At 37.0% G+C, this 20213-nt stretch overlaps 1 protein-coding gene across 9 annotated transcripts in view; it reads right to left on the bottom strand.

Moving 5' to 3' along the window:
* Window positions 1-772: 772 nt before the first annotated feature.
* PAN3 (poly(A) specific ribonuclease subunit PAN3) overlaps window positions 773-20213 on the bottom strand; it is an 81975-nt gene continuing 62534 nt past the window's right edge. For 7 of the 9 annotated variants that reach the window (XM_055802716.1, XM_055802715.1, XM_055802717.1 and 4 more), the window contains 7 exons: window positions 18165-18330; window positions 17650-17737; window positions 11561-11700; window positions 10621-10750; window positions 7604-7668; window positions 6742-6880; window positions 773-3729 (listed from right to left, as the gene is read on the bottom strand). In XM_055802716.1, the coding sequence (XP_055658691.1) occupies window positions 3589-3729; window positions 6742-6880; window positions 7604-7668; window positions 10621-10750; window positions 11561-11700; window positions 17650-17737; window positions 18165-18330 (869 nt within the window). In that variant the 3' untranslated portion in view covers window positions 773-3588. Of the gene's footprint in view, window positions 3730-6741; window positions 6881-7603; window positions 7669-10058; window positions 10174-10620; window positions 10751-11560; window positions 11701-17649; window positions 17738-18164; window positions 18331-20213 lie in introns of those variants that run through there. The other 2 variants (XM_055802719.1, XM_055802718.1) reach the window with 1 other exon arrangement.

Consider the following 20213-nt stretch of genomic DNA (forward strand, 5'->3'; position numbering starts at 1 on the left):
CAAGCCACGCTGCAGATAAACTACACACAAGTACTGGAAGGAAGCAGAGATGAAACTTTCTCTGGGCAGGCAGAACGTAACTGAATCGCCTACTGCCACAGGAGTTGTGTAGCTGTTGCTGCACATTAGATAAGAGCATCAATCAAGCCTACTGCAGCTTATGTAATAACATTTCTAAACCACTGCAATTTAAGAGATAATGACTCCATGTTAAAAGTATGCAGGGAGTATTGACAATTTCACATATATTGCACAAAACTTCACATTACACAAGCATGGTCAGGATTCAATGGGTATATGAGATTTTTATACCACCAGTAAGTCATCTCACCTTTGCTGGTTAATGATAGAGAAAAATAATTTTGGGAAATGAAGCTGTCATGACTCCACATGCAAATTCTCAGAGAAATTAATATACTTTGTTACTGGGCAAAAAAGCTTAATAAACATGAACACAAGGGTACTTTAACAGTTTCCAAAATTAGGGCATGTCTACTAAAGCAGATCTGATCCGACAGAAGCAGATGTGACTTCGCTTCGGAGTTCAGGAACTGTGCATTAGTACAATTCCAGCCAACATCATCTATAAGTTTTAGGACGCCTGATGTAAGTGGCAAGCACTAAATGCACTTTGCAACTCATGACTGTAACTCTGCATTGCAGAGAGAGTGAATACAAAAGAAATATGATAGAATGAAATACAATTCTAGCACCAAAGTTGAAAAGCCCCGTATCCAACTTCAGAACTTCACATTGTCAAAATAAGGCCACGTTATTTCTGGTATTCTTTATTAAAAATACTGCTGTACACATGAAGAATGAAAACAGGATTAAAGATGAGTAACACATACTGGGATCATGACATTAGAACTTAACATACTGGTGCTTTTTAGGGGAAGCAGTTGACACCTGAATTACTGAAACAAGGGCAAATCAAAAATACATAGGTACCCTCAACAAAATATTTACAATATAGTAAATACAGCAACAGAACTTAAAACAGGTACAAAAATTAAAATGACCAACATCAGATGATTTCAAAGGTTGTCCCTTCTGTGCTTTTAGCTGTAAAAAATAGGAAGGTCAGAATTAAATTTCCCATCTGGGAGGGCACATCCTGGTGGCTCTTCTTTAAATACAGGTACACAGTTCTCCCTATGAATGGATCAAACTACTAGGACAACCTTCTAAATGGAATTAAAATGGGGTAGAAGGGCTCTCCCCAAAAAAACACCCAAGCTGAACTTCAGACTGTTCAAATCATTCCCAAATACGGACCAAATGAAATAAATAGAAAACAAAAACTCAACTCTTTTTTTTTTTTTTTAGTTTATGTATTACCTGACACCAAGTATTTTCTGGCTGACGTTATGTATGAAAACTTATTAGCTGTCTACCTTTTTATTTTTAAACCAAGTCCTGAGGTTACTAGGGGCTGAAGCAAACTGACATTATGCAAATACACACAGGTTTGCAATTTAGACATGTCTTGCAGAGGGTGGTTTGCTGGTCTAAAAAGGATGAGAATTCAAGCCCTATTTTACCCCTGCCTTACACTTTCACAAAATATTGGTCCACAAATTAAATTTTCAAAGGTTCCCAAACCCCACAACTGAACAGATGATCCCCTTTCATTTTCAAAGAAAACAATACTGGAAAAAACCTCAGCCCGCTTATAAATTAAGCATTTCATATTTCTTCTAGAATACAAGTACTTCTTTTTTGTACAAAAGAATTACAATATGATTTGTCAAAAAACATATAAAAGACAGCTGCTCTTCCTCAAATACATGAGCTAATGATAAAAGACTGTTTTGCATGTTCACTTTTCAAAGTTCCTGTTCCTTTTATATTAAAAAGAACATTCTGGCAACTGTTACGTTTGAATATTAAACATTACGTTCCTTTTAAAATTCATTCGATCAAATGCAACAATATCTGATTTTTAAACTCAACAACTGATGCTACCTAATGTGGATTCAACCACATTTTCTAAAATGTGTAAAGCATGTCCCTAGTCTTCAAAGCTTTCGATGTGAAGAGAGTTGCTTTTTTCTTGATGCAAGTCTCAAGGCAGAGAAACATTTTAAAGCTTATAAAAGTGGACAGAGAAATATTAAAAACTTCTCTGAAAACTACAAATATTGAGAATTATTAAAATTGATGTCAGTAACATCAGTTGCAAGTGCTTAGAGTCTGTCCTGACCTTTTGAGTTTCCACATTTTCTTCATGGTGAGCACCCAGTGCTATTAAAACATTCAGTGCTGGGAAAGGATAGATACAGTCTTCACTACCGCTTTAAGAAAGGAAATTCCTACATTATTTGGCAGTCTTCAGTATCAAAGTGTAGGTGTTTAACTAGAAATCCCATGAATACCCAAGTTTGGAGACAACTGCATGTCCAAATATTAGAAAGGTAATTGAGGAGGAAAATTCCAGACTTTTGAGACTGAATTACTTCAGGAATATTCATGTGTTGAGTATTATCAAAAGTAATATTACTTTGGGCTAAGCAGTGACTGCAAAGGCACAGCAGATCATTATCCCTCCAGATTCAGGCTGTAAAACTTGAAAAGCTCTTGATGCCAGACAACTGCTGTGTTTAGTTAATCTTCTTTTAACAGTGTCTTTGTATCTGTATCCAGTGTAGCGTACCATAATAAAGCTGTGGTTCAAAGAACAGAACTTTATACAAAAATTATACTGTAAATAACCTAAAGTAATACACTCCTGAAACTTCAGGCATTTAAACAATTTCTTTAAAAAAAAATCTATTAAAAAAATTGCATAAATGTAAATGCTTCTGACTAGCAGGAAAACATACAAACAGTTTTTAAAAGGCGCTGGTTGTGTTTAGAGCAAGTTTGATATGCTCCTTAAATTATAGATGTTTCCCATTATGCTATTTTCGTCACTTCTCTTAGACAAAGTTTAAACCAAATGACAGGGGGCTTTCTTTCCTGTTTTTGTCAATTCACCGATACTTCACTGGTTTTAAAACGTTTCATCTTCTCATGTTTCTTTGAGCTAACAGTGGGTGGCATACAGAGCTTGCATACAACACACTTTTACAGAGGTTACGAACTAAACGGTCATTAATAGAACACAGTTTCTATTAAATTATTTACCTGGTCCTTTATGCTATTCTGGGTGCAAATAATATCAAAAATGAATAAATTTTGCTATATCCTCAGTGACAAAAAATGTATCCCAGAAATGTCCTTGCAAAGAGTTTCCCTTAAGTATACAATGTGGCAAAACTTCAGAGATCAGAAAAGTCTTAAAAAAATTAAAATTAGTGCATATACAAGTGGAAAAAATAAAAGCAGGAACATCATGCACCTGATGTGTTCCTTAATCTAAAATAAATTCTTCACAGATAAAGCCTCCAATGGCAGCCTTAGCTCTAGGATAAGTGAAACATTCTTCCCTTCAAGTAACAGTGTACCTGACTGAAGTGCAAGCAGCTTTGCTCATCTCCTGTTTGTTTCCCAAATGTGAAATGAGATGACAACAACAATTCAGCTGTAGTGCAATTTGCTATTTGTTAAGTTCCTCAGCAATGTCCTGCATGCTTTCAGCAAATACTACAACTGACCATTTGCGGCTGCAATCAGTTCTTGAAAAGTATTTTCAAAGCAGCGTTTTAAATCGCTGTAAGTTACCACAAGTACACTCTTCTCATCTCTGGAAATGAGGCTTATTTTTTCTGGCACACCAGCATCTAACTGTAACAAGAATGCAAAAGATAAAATAAAAGAAGTGTGAAAGAAATGGCAAAACATTTCCCCAATAACAAAAGCAATCAATTTCTTGGCAAGTACATTGTTGTGGTGCAGTTCAAATCTTGCGAACACCACAGAAAGGAAGGATCTGAATCGCACCACAACAATGTACTTGCCAAAAAATCGAGACATTTTGGTCTTAACCTGATGGACATTCCAGACCTTTGGACTAGGTTACCATTGTTTTCTTCCCTTTCCATAAAGCTAAGAGTCCTGCAATGCTATCTTCCCCTGTGTAGAAAGCCTAGCAAAATTTCCATGTAGCTCCTGATGCACAAAACCACTTCTGACATTACATTTGCACCTAAGATGCACAAGCCTCCATGCAGGGTAGGTAAATTACTTCTTGCCCCCTCAAAAATAAAATAACGGATGGATCAGTCCCAGGCAGTCTGAAAACTGGTAGAAACCCAAACCTTACGTTTTTGGCAGTACTGGAAACAAACTAGTTCCTGTATGGTAGATTTCATCTCTTACTCTAAGAAAAGTTTACCCAGTTATAATCCATAAACAAATAGGTAATTTGTGGTTAAAGATTAAAGTCTGTTCTGCTTTTTTTTTCATGCTTTATTCTGACATCTCAAATTCAGTATTAAAAAATTGTATGCTACACCATGTACTTTAGAGATCTACCACTAAATCCTAGTTTGGAACAGAGAAATATCCTATTTTACATGCTGAAGTCCTTTCTGATGCTATATTTTGTGTTATCCTTGCTTTGCAAGAAACATTCCTCAATGGGTAATTGTCAGACTCCCTTATAATGCAAAAACTTTTTTTGCTCTGTTTTAGTCGATATATTGGTATTCCCAAATACTTGACACTACAAATTTTCTTGTTCCAATACAAAAGGTGGGGCAGAGGCAAGTGGGATATGACACTATTGAGATAATCTTTGGAAATACAACCCCAGCAGGATTAAATAAATGTATCAATGTTGTACCAAATAGCAGAAGAACAGTTAAATTTGTCAGAGATGTCCCACTAGCTGCTGTCTGGAGCAACACAGCAAGTTAGAAATTTCTTGCATTTGTCTTCTAAAATAAAGTTCTGAGTATAACCTTAAAAGTTGGAACCTCCCCAGTTTACAGTTTCTGCTTTGCAAATAGCTTCAGAAGGACAAAAGCAAGCCCACTAGCTTTTAGCTCTTCTAAAGTAGGATAAAGCCACCAGTCTCTTCCAAGATCCATTACAAATATTATCATGATTAAGGTGTTTGTGAAATATTGTTTACTGTTCCCATTAGCATCATTCAAGAAATCAGTGAATTACCTTAATGAATGTAGGATATGGAAGATCTGTATTAAAGCCACACAGCTAACGAGAAACATAAATATTTATGGCTTGCTTTCTCTCCTGCTGCGGAGGCATAAATCAGTATCTCAGCTGAAAAGATCCCCAAAACACCACATTGAAAAAAATGTTTAAACAATAGAGTAATTTTCATTCAAAAGGAATGCTTTTGGAGTGTAGCAGGAAAGTCCATATAACCACTTCCACTACTACACGCTACAGTTTCAAAAGTGTTTTTCAGAGTGTATTTCCAAAGTAGAGTTCTGAAAGTCCTACATTTTTTGTGTGCTGAGCCCACAACCACAGAAGAGAAGAGTCTCTCTTTAACAAGTTAAGCCATGAACGTTTGTAGAACGAGGCATTCTTTGACACCATCTCTTACCTGACCTATGGAATTCAGAACTGTCCCCTCTTGCTACAGTACTGTACAGGTCACTGCTTTCAAATCATCATGGCATTTCACTGCCTATTTGAATATCAACATGCTTTCTTTTTGATTTAGCCTCAATCCTTTTAATGTCCTTTTTAAAGTGATTACAGACACCAACCAGAAAGATAAAAAGGAGGTTAAAAGAAATGCACAGCAGTGGTCCAATAGGAGATTAAAAGCTCTGACAATTTAAAAAAAGATTTAACTGTAGTTAACTCATTTGTTACATGTCAAAGAATCTGAATATATTCAATTTTTTCTGGAAGAGAAAGTTGGCTATCCTAATCCTAGAAAAGAAAATACTAGCCACTGAAACTGTGTATTGTCAGTGTCTGCATCACCATTCTCTACGGAGTGAGTGGAATGACCAAGCAGCTAAAAAAAATAAATAATAATTAAAAAAGTAGCATCTTAGTCTCCTATAATTTACTGAAGTTTGGAAAAACAATGTAAGATAAGTTGAAAACTGATCTGCCAATACAAAAAAAAAAATAGTTTGCTTTTTTAATTTATGGAGCAAGACAAGTTCTACAACTACTTAAGATCTTGTGGTCTCTCACATGTCTCCTGCTACTAATCATGAAAGTGCTCAGCTAAAATTTTGCTAGTGGTGCAGCTCTTGGAAAACTGCAAACAGCTTTGTTAAATCAACCTTGAAAAACAAAGGGCTAGAGAGGCTAGGGAAGTTATCAGAAGCGGACTTAACATTTTAAGTCACAGAAATTTTCCAGCACTGTCCTAGACGGTAGGGATTTTGCACAAACTTCTACTGCAGTTTCCCTCCTGTCTCCTACTCTGGTCAGCACAGTTGAGTAATGGATCCTCTTGCCTTATGACCACCCTCTGTGAAAACTGTATCGGCAGAAACCTCCCCCAGTTAAAGGGGTTTTATGGATCCTTTATGCTGTGTTGAAAGACCAGAGTAGCATAAAGGGACCAGCATTGCTTACCCACAGTATTCAGTGCATTCTAGGATGAAAAGTTAATACTGTATCTCATTCTATATTTACTGGATTCCAAGTTTTAATATTAATGTACTGAGTTTATTTAAAATATCTATAAATGTTTGAATATTAGTTTAGTGAATACATTGTTTTCATCCAAAAGAGGGGGGAATAACTATCAGTTAAAACAATGTAGTTAATCTGCCAATGCCAACTTGCTTTTAAGTGGAATATTATTCTAAAGTTAACCCAAACAAATTTTTAAAAGCTAACCCAAGTACAGTGTACCTTGTTAAGACATGAGATAATGTGACTGAGGTCAATCCAAGGAGTACCCGCTTCTGTCACCTGATGGAAAAGGTGATCTCGAAAGAGCTTTAGTAAATACCTGTCTCCAGTTTCTGACCACGTTGGGTCCTTCTGAAACCTGGTGCAAAGCAAGGGTTCATATTAAAGCTCAGACAGTTAAGAAAAAATCAGACCCCACAGATATACGTAACTCTTCAATCTAAACTGAGTAATCTCACTGCTCTGCTAAGCTGTTATAATTTGCCATTACCTTACAGTCTCCTCCCCTGCCACAAACAGAAAATAATATATTCAAAGTTTTTCAGCTGCTGAAGTACCTGAAGCTACTGCCTACCAAGGGCCACAGAAAAGTAATGGAAGAAAGCAAGAGTTATCTTCAACAAGTTTAACACCTGAATGTTAGAAACCAGCATTACAAACACAACTCCAATTCTATTTAATAGGATGGAAAACCGACCATGAACACTTCATTTTTATGTAGTAGTTGATAAAAAACAAGCTGAAAATTAACTAGCTTAAAACCAGTATTTACACCATTTGCTACAGTTAAAGCAAGCTATGGATTTCCTCAAAAGCTATGGTCACTCACAAGAGACTGCTAAGAGAAAACATACTAAAAAAATTGAAGCAACTTTGGCGTACCTATTTGCAGCCTTCTCTTCTCCTTAATTTAAAATTTTGGTCAATGTTGCTTATACTATTTTTCTCAAGAGTTCTTAAATACTCATTTCTTCAGGGGCAAACATGGGGAAAATGCATAGCTTAAATTTCTAAGGGAAGAAACCTTGTATTACAAACTGCATTTTACATACTCCACTCTAGGAAAACAAGTATTTCTTACTCTGGCCTTTCATTGATTGTTCCCAGTTTTGCTAGAAGCCTAAACAACCTTCCATTCTGCACCTCCTAGAAAAAAAGGAAAGAGGTTATTAACGTTTCTGAAACCTAAAATTAAGACACTTATTTGCAAAAGATATACAGTGGTAACTCCAACGAAGTGCTATTACAACGATTTATTTATTCAAAAAAGGGGGTATAATTTTTTCAGAAAGAGACCACATGCATTGTATTGTGTATCAGTAGGGCAATGCTCATTTTAGCACTTCATACTCAAATCGTAATGTGGAGATTTAACAACTAATGACACCTTGCTGCCCCAGCAGGAACTGGATCAGGCAATCTATTTCTCTGCGGAAACATAAGTTTAGTCTCTTGCCAGCCTGTACTTACAGGCATGCTAAAATAGAATAGGTTAAACAAGGAGAATGTGAATGTGTTAAAATATATATACACACAAATAGTTATCAATACCTGTAGAATTATATAGTATAATACCTTATTTCAGGTAAAGATGAGAAGGAACATAACCTACCAGATTTATTTTTCAGAAATGCTTTGTACGCCATCATTAGTAAACGTTTAACAACAATAGTATCAGGCTAACATTCAAATTAGAATTGATTCCAAATAAAATTTTTAAACAAGTTTTTCCAAAAAAGCTAGAATTTAAGTCTTAAAACAGTATAAATTCTGAGTCCATCAATGACAGAGATAAAGCAATGAGAATGAGCTCACACAAAAAGCCAGAACGTTAGAATTATGGGAGCTTGGAATACATACATTTTTCCGCACCACTTAGGATACAGTAAAAAGAGTTACACCCTAGCTTACATTACACTGTGGATTAATATTTTTTTAAAGTTTGAGCTGGTCAGAGCTGACAGGAAGGAAGATTCTCTCCTGATATTATTCATATTCTCCAATTCTCAAGCTCTCCAACATTATTCATGCTAAGCTGCATCCCCTCCCATGCATGATCGCATTGATTTCAAATGAATTCAGTCTGGAGTAGATTACTGTGCACAGCTGGGTAAATAAAGTAGGTTAAGGTGATAATAGCTTGACCTCACACAACCTATGGGTTGCAAGACTTCTATCACCAGTCTTAAAAATACACAGCGGAACAGCTTGTGCCTCAACAGTAGCTACACTCTATAGAGACTGACAGGGAAGACTGTATGGACCTCTGCTAGCTGGTCAAGGTCAACCTCCAAGTAACTTTTTGGTAGGTGGCCAAATACACAAAAGCCAAAACCAGATCTGTGTGAATGCTGCTGCCTTGCACGTTCCCAGTCAATGGTGACACAGCTGTGCACAACACTAGCGCTATGTCTCCAGGTGGCCTTCTCTGCAAGCTTGGTGGTAGCCTGTAAGGCAGGGAGCTTTTCTACAGAGTGGATTAGAGGATTTGAAAAATTGAGGCTTGGAATGCTGTGACATATAGATGATGGGAATATTCAAGGTGAGGAAGGAAACGGCATAATGGGGTCGCTGCTCTGTGAAATGTGACCATTACAGGAGTAACAAAATATTCATGGTTTCAAGAAAACAGTTATTAACTACGTACAATCCACTTCCAGCATCAGAAGTCCCTAAGCTACAGATAACTGTGTGCTTGGAGAATACAAGGAAAAACACCATACGTGCCAGTCTTGTTCCAATACTCTCCCCTAAGCATCTGCTTTGGAGCAATAATGAAGGGAGGGTATGAGGCTAGACCGAAGGGATACTGTAGCTCTCATCTTACTGAGGATGTAGTAGTACAAACAAGTTATAGTACAACAACTAATAAGCAACTGCCATATATATCACTGCCAGGTAAACAGATATTGCCAAACTGGAGGCTATGCAACAACTTGCATTTGTAGTGGCTCTGCTCACATGCCAATGCTAACCAACTGCTACAAACAACCTGACTGAAAATGCAGACTGATTAATGCCGATTACAGGATAATATCCATCTTTGTTATGAGAAAAGGCCCACCTGCTCAAATTTGTGCAGGCACATTGGGCCACCTTAACAAGAAATGATCTTAAACATCTTCAGCACAGGAGTAGTGGCTGACTGATAGAGCGGGCACCTGTCATCTACAGCTCTTCATCCAAAGCAGATACCACTTGGCTCTTCTACAGCTCTTTGCTTCTGACAGATTTCAGTATCTTTCACTAAGGAAAGAAAAACTGTTATCCAACAAGCCAATGGTGAAGAAATTAAGCAAAGGAGTCCATCAGCATCCCAACCATTGGTCTACTGTCTCTTAAAAAAAAAAAAAAAACAAACTTCTACATGAGGGCATACAATGGAAAGCTTAATACCCTATCCCACACATATCTTCAGTGTCATGAAAGCCTTCTGTAATATCTCTCAGCCTTGTCAGAAAATCCTGGGATCAGTGGCTTCTGATGAGCAGGCACCCTTTCCTGTTGAACAAATACACATGGGACATAGTACATACTTCCTTTGTAGCTAGCACTTGATGCCTTGGCTGAACATGATAGACCAACCAGACCCCCACAGCAAGAGATGCACACTTCAGGGAAACTGACGATGGCAGCCTTTACCTCCATGATCTAGCATTCATATGGAAAGCAAAACATATGAGATAAGTAAAGGGACACTGGAATCCAAATCTATCCAAGAATTTCAAGGTAACAGTTGTTGCTCTACAACCTCTGGCACAAACTCTATCATCTAGTGTGTGATGACATACATGGCCTTAATTACTCAGAACACTACTTTTTAACCATTCTGTAAAGAACATTTTTTTCCCCAAAACTGTTGGTTAGACATGAAGATGTCACTTCAGTTAAAGCCTAGCTGAAGACATCCTAAAACTAGTGGTTCTTGGAGCTTCTGGACTTTCAATACCTTGAGTTCAGAGTTCTCAATTCTGCAGGCAGAGTACTTAGGTTGCTAAACAAACAGAAAGAAAAACCAGTAGAAAACATTCTCTTTCAAGGTACAGCTGTAGGAATACTGACTACAGGTTTTCCTGTAGGAATTAGTAAATTATTTACCTTTGCAAGGTCTTCCTCTATAACATCATTTCGCATTTGAGCAGCATCCAGCTGAGTATAGAATCGTGCACCAATCATAGGCATGATATCATTTACACTGCGAAGCCTGTTTTGGTCTGTCAGCAAATACCTGCCAAAATATCCCCACCCCCAAACAGATTACTTAAACATGCTGCAAATACCAGTGAGATCATTCTATTATGACTTTATAACTATTTGACACTGATGTCTATGTAATACACAAAGTTGACAATTGCAACATTTGTTTAAAAAGATATTAGAAAGAAAACATGTTGATTTACATGTATACATCTAGTCAGTTACTTGTGCAAGGCAGGAGTGTACTTTCATGGAATTGTGTAATTCACCCTGCTCAGAGAGAAAAAACACACTCAAAGAGAGAAGATATAACTCAGATCGTAATGCAATTGTTTTTCAAATGAGGGAAGGGGCACAGACTTCCACTTTTCCCTCTTAGGCTGGAAAAGGAGAAAGGCTGACTATACTAAAGAACAACACAAAATGATATCCAGTCAAGAAAAAGTAGCAGTCAACTCTGGTCAGAAAGGCAACATGCCTATTTCTGAATACCTTCTGAAACCATAAGGTAAGACTAGCATATTGCTATAGTAGATAATAGGCAATGAAACCCCATATTGAAGACAACTTAAAATGCTTGGGGGTTTTACGCTCCTAATCCTTATTAGGAGCTTTAAAAGAACTTAGTAAATAAAATTAATTTTATTGGATACACCATGAAAATACACATTATATAAACAAATTTTAAATTATGTTTAACCATTCATTGTCTGCGCCGACAACTCAATGACAGTAGTTATATCTGTAATCTTACATGCATCTAAAAACACCAACTGACATTTTCATTTTATGTTTAAAAAAAGTAGTTACTTCCATCAAAAGATTTATTAAGCAAACTTACAAAATCAGATTCTTCAGATCAGAGGAATAGTTGATTGTCACCAGCTCCATTGCTTTCTGCAAATTCTCTCTCTGAATTCCTGATAAAGAATTGCAAGCCAAAGCCAACACAACTTTCCCCAGGGAGATCAGATCTGCTTGCTAACACGGAAAACACACACAGATAATAAGATTCTTTGTATAGATAAATATTACCTATGGTACTAGATGGTGTTTAACAAGAGACAGTTCTTCAGCATCCTTTGAAGAATACGAGCATCTAAAATAAGTGCAATTCAAACCATATGACTGTCCAAGTTACAGTAGTTAAAGGAAAATCTGTCCTGATACCTAGCCATTCTCAGGTATTATATTTATCTTTGAATGCCTAAAATTTACCTATTTTTAGCTTAAAGACAGTATCAAAGAGAACTCTTGCATAGCAAGCAGAAGCTCTGCAAAGAGGTTCTCCTAACTACCTACCTGCTCACTCCTGACAAGTCAAGGAGTTGGTGGCAAACAGAGCAAGTCTTCTCAGTATGAGATGCAGAAATACCCATCAAGGATCATTTGTTAAAACAGAAACAGCATTTGCTGGACTCATAATATCTTTTTCACTGGCCATCCAGTGTGAATTCCACACTGGAATTCACATTGGATTCCAGCAAATGATGCTTCTGTTTTAAACAGACAGCTCAAAGATTTTAATCTCTGATGGCCAGTGTGAAAAGATACGAACTGCCTGATGTAAGTAGACAGAAAGAGGTCTGTATGGCTGAAACTGAGCTGCATCACATTTTATAAAGAAATTCTTAGTGTTACTAAACACTTTCCTTAAAAGTAGAACTGCTCTTAAAAGATGAATGCTGCATACAGGCTGCTTTGCCACAACAGGAAATTCTGCCAATTTTAATGGACAGCCAACAGACTATTTTTTAAAGTTATACCAGTTTTTAAAGCCTATCTCTAAAAACAGGAGCCTAATTTAGTAGCAATCACATTCATAGCAAAAAGTGTCCGATTCTTTTGATGGAAAGGCTTTCAGCTGCACAGAAGCTGGCCAAACTTGAAAACACCTGCTGCTTTCCATGCTGGATGCCTGCCCCAGACTGAATTTTAGAGCCAGCTAGAGATACAAATCTTGTATTTTCCTGAGGGTTTTTCTGAGAAAGCTGTTTTTGCAAAACTAAAAAAAAAGTGAAAGCTCCTAATTATCGAGAATGTCAGCTCTGTAGTCCAGAGCAAGACTATGCTTTTTAGCAGAGAACATAGTCATACAAGGAATACACCTTCTGTCATTTCTGTGAGAAAGGCTGAAAATTTGGCAGCATTGCAACACTTAAAGTTCTGTTTAGAATCTGGCAGCTTTAGAAAAGTGTTGCGATGGTGAACATGCCACAGCCCCTCACAGCTCTTCCACTCTTACCACCAGAGGGGTAGTTGTGTGCTGCCTCTGGCTGCAGTAGCTGAACCTTCCCTGCAGCCACATCTCCCAGATGTTGAGGGACAGGAATGAAAACCTTTCCAGGGCTCTCAATGTCCCTGCTGTTTCCTTATCAAGTATGATTAAGCAGCACAATTTAAAGATGGACACGCAACATGGTAGAAGTTAAAAAGCATGGTACTCTTGTAGCTAATGAAGACAAAAACAGGATGTGGAAAATGAGACAGAAATAAGGAGGACAAAGTGGTGGAGAAGGAGGATGGACTGGCATTTCCTACACTCTCTTTTCTACAGAATCAGGATTTCCTGAGTATCAGCATTCCTTTGTACTTTGGTAAAGAGAAATGAACCACAGCAACAAACCCCATTTTGGTGGGAACTCACTTGCTTCCACTACCAAGTAGGCAATTTGATCAGCAGAAGACCCTGTTATAGTACCACAGAAATCTTGGTGATGCATTATCTATAGCCACATACATCACCTAGCACAATGGCATTTTTTTCCCCCCTCTAAAAAACTTAGAAGAAATATGTAAGTATTTGTATTAACCACAACCTTTTCTGTTTCTGCAGTCCCCTACCTATACACTTTAAAATTTCAGTTTCTAGTATTTCATAAGGATGTATCCTATATAAATTCTCTATCATCACACAATCCTGAGACAATGAAAATATACAGTTTCAGCCAAGACCCTATGAAAATATAGTCTTGCTTTAGGTGTTTTTACACTACAGATTGCATAAAAATTTTAAACTTTTTGAGAAAGCGTTTTACATTAACAGCAGTCATTAGATTCTAAATTCAGGCTTTTGGTTTTTTGAGCGTTTGACTCACAGCCTTGATTTTTGTTTGTTTTGCAAATTACATCTAACAGAAGAACTGGCAGAGATGATACAACACACCAGTGCAGCCTCAAACACACACATTTTAAGTTACACTCAGCTTTTAACTTGCTTTAGTTACAAAAGTGGCTTGGATTCATCCCACTAATCTTAGGAACTTAAACTTCAAATCAATCAGACCTAACTGATTTGCTTAAGGTACCTGTAATTCTGCAAGACATTTCAGATATTGAGCGAGCTGAATTGCTCTCTGGAGGTACTTCACTATTCACTGACAGCTGAAACCCTGAAAGCAAGTACTACTATGCCCAATATTTGAAGTCTTACAAGTGCACAAAACCAGGCAGTAATTTTCCTGTGTGGTAGGGGAATCTCAGAACATTGCAAGCTGGAAGGGACCCATAAAGATCAGGATTTATTGAAGTCAGATTCCAGTTTTAGAAAGGGCAGAACTACCATCCACTGATCACTAACCACGCAGACAAGGGTATATAACTTCCCAGAAGCTGGGGTACACCATCCTTTCTATAGGGAAGCAATCCACATATGCCTATTAAGCCCTCACTTCCCCTGTGAAAACATGAACAGATTCAGCATTCCCTGCTTCCAGGCAGAGAAAGGTTAAAGGAGGCACACAAGAAGTACTAGATCTCCTTGGATCAGGAATACCAGAAATTAATGCTGTATTCCTGTAGTAGCCTTGCTAGTGCAAAGTACAGATTAGGAACAACCACTTCCCTGTTCATACTCCATATTGTGTACCTGTGGATCACACCAGTTTCTTTTGCCACAGACCTGCCGGAAGACTTCTGCTATGGTCACTGTCAACAGCGACTAAGTCATACTAAGTTGATTCTCAGCTTCAAAGAAAAAACTTTAAGTACAGGCTGCCTTTTGTTCAAAAACGTACCTTGCATGCAACTAATGACCGTTTAATTAGTGATTCAATTAATAACTGTAACCTGTACCCACCTATCTTTTTATTTCCTGAAAGCTTTGCTACTAAAGATTTTATCACCATCTAGTTCATTGATAGAACTATGAAATAGCATTAGACTAAAAACCAGCCCCTGGGAGATAAAACTCAAAACAGTGCTCTTCATTAATGTCTCCCGGTTATCAAATGAATTTCCAATATGTCAGTGAGCAATTTAAAAGTTAATTGAATAGGTACCCTTTCCCTCTGCATAATTTTTTTTATTATTATTAAAAAGGTATGTGCTACTATGCCAAATGCCCTGGAGATACCTCAGCATTTTATACACTTGGCTTTATCAGGCAGACACGTAAGCTAGTCAAATAATTCTTATTTTTGACAAGATCCATTTTCCATAAACTCTTTGAAACTGACATTACATTTCTGTTTATCTTGTTCCACTGCTTTTCTTGGATCAGTATCAGCTCATCCACTTTACAATTCTGTGGATTCACTTATCCTTTTAAGTTCTGGAAGGGCCCTTAGAAAGGCCTCCCAGTTGCTAGATAGTTTTTTATTTTATTTTTTTAATATCAACATTAATACTTCAGATGCCTCTTAAGCTAGTTTCTTTAAATTTGGGGAGGTGCATTATAAAGTTATTTTGGTTCGCTAAATTAAAAATATTTACTTTGAGCAAACATAACCTTATTGCCCTTGTTAAATCAATAAAACCTATGTTTTCTCTTCATTTTGTATGGAGAGGACTCACTTTCATTTTACCTCAAATAAAGAAATATTTATTAAACCTTTTTACTGTTTCCTACATCACCATTTGCAATTTTCCCATCTGTATCTTGTAACTGGTAAACACCGGACTTAAGGACTGGGGACTGGGAAGTGATGTGCTAGAATTTATACAGGTGTAACACCTTGTTTTTAACGCAAGTGGCTATTCATATTTCATTTAATTTTTTTAACTTCCCTTATTGTTGCCTTTATTTAACTCTTAAATGATCATATAAACTAATGCACTTAACACAGATTGTAAACAACTGCATTCCTTTTACATAGCCTCTCACTGTTCTGGCCAAACTCTTTCCTATCCCTATTAACAATGGGAAATAGCCAGAAAGTGACAAATGCTAACAAAAATGCCTTCCTCCATTGAAGACAGCAACAAGGAAATGCATATTAGCTGGGCAGTAAACCAAGAGATAACCTGCATTTTTAACAGCCACAGGAGTCCCAGAGGAATTCAGGAACTGGGTCATGGATCGAGAGGAAAAAGGACAAGTAGCAGCTGTTATTTTGTAATTTTATCTGGCTAGGGCAAACAAAGAGAGAGGTTGATAAATGACTCCTGAATTTCAAGGAATGAACTCAGTCCAGAATCTCTGAAGGAACAAAATGGATAATGAAAGCCTAGCCCTTCTAGAGGAAGCAAGAAAAAGGGTGACAGTACTGTATTTTCTAACTCCAGTTTAGATCTTCCAAACTATGTATTTAAGAGTACTTCTCTTCTGGTTTAGCAGTGATACCAGAACAATTTGGGAATTTACAATGTATAAAACATGTAAAAACACCCCCCTCTAAACAAAACTGTGCATTACCCAAGCAAGTTAACTGCCAAATATTGGGGCTGCTATGGTGGTAAATGCTTTTGACAGACTCATGTACCTGTGAGTATTTTTAGATTTGTACCTCCAAGTACATTAAACGTTTTACTTTAAAATTACTTGCATGTCATAATCTCTCAGGAAGATCTCTTTCCCAGCTGCAATTAAAATAAATCTAAAGTAGTATTTAGATTTTAAAAAATGAAATCTCATTATATTTTTAGGCATGGAACCCCTCACTTGTATGTACTCCTATCTTAGCTGTTTCCCACTAAACTATTACCAATAGCCCACTGATACAGAGCTGGGGAGTGTGGAGGGCAGGGAATCCTTTGATGTACTACTCAAAGTACACTGGAAAATGCTTTACTGTATCATTAAAAAAAAAAAGTTGCTATGTTCTAGGACACTGTCTCCAATAAGCTAGTTTCTGCCTGGCCAAAGTTCAAACATTTCATTTATTACTAGAAGACTCTGAACGAGCAATTTTCTCACAGTGAATAAGCTCAATTAATGAAAACAAATTAAATACAACTCCCTACTGTAGTTGTTCACTCCCAGTACAGACAGGGTATGTGATGACTGCTGAAGCAATGTACTTTACCCTGAGGGGAAGTTAGGGAAAGAGGCACTCCTGTACACAGTGATGCTCCAGATGACTGTGGAACAGTTTTTTGCTAAGTCTAAAGGAATTCCTCTGAATTCAGGCATTATGTGAAGTCCACACTTCAGAGAATGTCAGGAGAGCAAGGAAAAACTAGGAGCCTAAAATAAAGATACACTAAAACCTTTTAGCAGTGAGGAGAATGCCTAGGTGCAGGTATTTGTAAGATCTCTTACTGCTCCGTGAACAGGTATTCAACATTTACTTATTTTTGTTAACATAACAAAAGAGAAAGCAAAGCAAAAACTGTTACCAAACCATGGGTTTTTTATCTCTAACACCGAATGTAAGACCTTTTTCTTCTCCTTCCTTTAGAAATTCATATTCCTAAGCATTTCTGACTTAAGTTTGTTAAATACTAATAGTTCAACCTGTTTGGTGAGTTTGCTGAAATTTTAGAAGCAGAAGATACCAAAATGAGCACTCAAATTTCTAAATTACAAGCATATTTGAATAATGCATGGCGGAACCAAGATCAAATCAAGAAAGAAAAAATACAGTCATTTAGAGATAGATATACTGGGCTACAGTTTAATTAAAATATTTGTCTTCCAAAAGGAATCACACCGATTTTCAGTACTCCTTGTGCCAAGTTACTAATCTAACTATGGTATTGCTGTCTTACCTGAAACTGAGCCATTAATGCCAGTGGATTATTTTGACTGTTGTCAAATGTCAAAACATCAAAGATTCCAACACAATTAACTCGTAACCTTTAGGAAGAAGAGAAAAGGAAGAAGTGTCATTAAATTCTGTTGGCTACTCAGTTTTTTCTCTAGCATTCATTGAATGCTTTGATATGACAAAAAAGTCATCAGTACTCAGCAAATTACTATGAAGCAGAAAATACTAATTTTGCTATTTGATAAAATGCAACAGAGTCATGAGTTTACAAAGAAATCAACAAATTTTAAATTGTCAGTAGTGGATCTGAACAGTTCTTTGAAGATAATACATGCCTTTCCCAAAATATGTTTAAAAAGAACTTTTTAAAAAATTACAAGTTTTAGCACATCGTCTCCACCAGTTAAAAGTAACAGAACTTTCTAGTTAGACTTTGTTATTTCTGTAACAGGTGCGTGGTCAGCAGCTACCATGAATACAGATCACAGCAAGACAGAGAAGTAATGCTTTCATTACCTTGTTTTTCCCGTTACTAGAATCTTTGTTGGATCCATAACTCGGCATGCCAGTCCTGCTGTATGAATGGTCCGTAACGCAGAGCTGAGTTGCACAATATATGCCCATATCAAAGACTCTGGAAGCAATCCAGCATGCTGCCGTGGCAGAGGTCCATCATGCTGACCTAGAAGCAAAACATTGTAAGCATCAACAGAAGGCTACTACACAAGATTCAAATTAGAACATTTTGAATTATACAATTAACTTACATATTCATTTCATTTAACTCTTAACAGTCCTTGAAAGACATATCTACTGTGCTTTAACGGTTGGTTTTGGGGTTGCAGGTTTTTTTGTTTGGTATAGGTTGGCTTTTTTTCAGAAGGACACCACCTTTTAAAATGCTGACAACCCAGTTGATATTATTTTCACTCTCATATTCAGGAAAACCATGCTGATTTTTAAAGTTTAGGATGAATAACCACTACAAAAAGAGCACCGGTTAGAAACTGCTGAAAGTAGGTGGTGCATCAAAATATGCAGGTACTTCAGCAATAAAAATGCCAATATTCTGAACAACAAGCATGTAGCACAACAGCTGCAAGAGAACCCATTTTACCTCCTTTGCGGTAGGAAGGCTTACAAATTAAACATTCTCTGTCATCTGAGCAGTCAAAAAATGAACAAGCTAGTTTCACATTACATGGGCAAATCAGACTGGAAGATGTGGTGGCTGAACATCACTGAACACAACTCCACGTTATGTTCTGCCATGAGCCAGCTCCCTGACAAGTCATCGCTGCATGTCCCCTGTTCAGTGGGCCATATGAAAGCAACGCATCACCCCCCTTCTAAATTGATTTGTAGTCGTCCTTTCTTTGCATTCACATATCCAAATTCTACATTGAAAACAGTGTGAGTAATGCTGAGCCAGAGATAAGAAAAGATACAGATAACAATGTTATTTTTAGTAAGATGCATGTTATACAAAGAAGTTGCTACTGTTTAGGTGGCACAAAGGTGAAGTAGGAGAGGAAAATCCATCCAGAGAAAGACACTCCATCTCTACTGTACAAAACATGATAGCCATTTCATGAGGTTGCCCCAGTACTGATTTTGCTAATTTTGAGACCAGTAGTATCATCAGTATTCATAAAACCGTGTAAGCACACAATTCAGTTGTAAATCCTCTCCTCCAGATACTTGTTTCTTGGGTTTTTGGATGGTGTTTTTTCTCCTCTTCCTACGGTAGCATATCAACATCCATGCACTTGCTCAAAGTAAGTTTGTGTGTGTGTTTGCATGTATACACACAAATATATGTGAGTGAAAAAAATGAAACACATTACTGCAAAATTTTACCTAGAATTTTTATTGGTTTTGGGGTGAGGGCTGGGAATGTTTCTAGCTTTCATTTCTGAGCTTTTGTTGATTTGTTTTCAAACTTCAGTTCATTTTTCAGGTTTAAGATGCTTCAGTTTAGATCACGAAAGATCAAGACACAGACTTCTTTAAACTGCAATAAGCCTGGCAAGTCTACTGAAGGCTGAATATAATGAGATATCCTTTGTTTCTTCTGGCCTCCTGATGAATCATTATGCAAATCACTTCCCACAAACCAGCATACCAGAAATCTAACATAGCAAACTTTTCCCCTCATGACTCTTCAGCATGACAAAAATTACGATGACATAAAATGATTGAGGAGATACAGCCTCCTTTAATTAGTCAGGGCTCTTTCTCTAGTTCCTACTTCCTATAGAGTATACTTTATATTTAGTAAACAGCAACGTGTGATATGTTTAACAGGAATATATATGGACACTGTTACAGAGTTACATCTGTATGAAATAAATGCATCCAGAACAGAAATGTTGCTTAATATCCCAAAGAGAAAAAAAAAAGCCAAAACTTGGGGGTTATTTTTCTGCACGCAACTTGCCCTTTGAGTTCCAGATAAAGACAATGTAACCACGAGAATATTCAACATATGCTGAAAAGCTGAAAGATCAGAGTTCAACACAGCTTCTCCTCCTCTATCAGAAAATCTCAATCAAGCAACATTAT

Source organism: Falco peregrinus, chromosome 4 (genome assembly GCF_023634155.1).
Source record: "Falco peregrinus isolate bFalPer1 chromosome 4, bFalPer1.pri, whole genome shotgun sequence".
Taxonomy (NCBI): domain Eukaryota; kingdom Metazoa; phylum Chordata; class Aves; order Falconiformes; family Falconidae; genus Falco; species Falco peregrinus.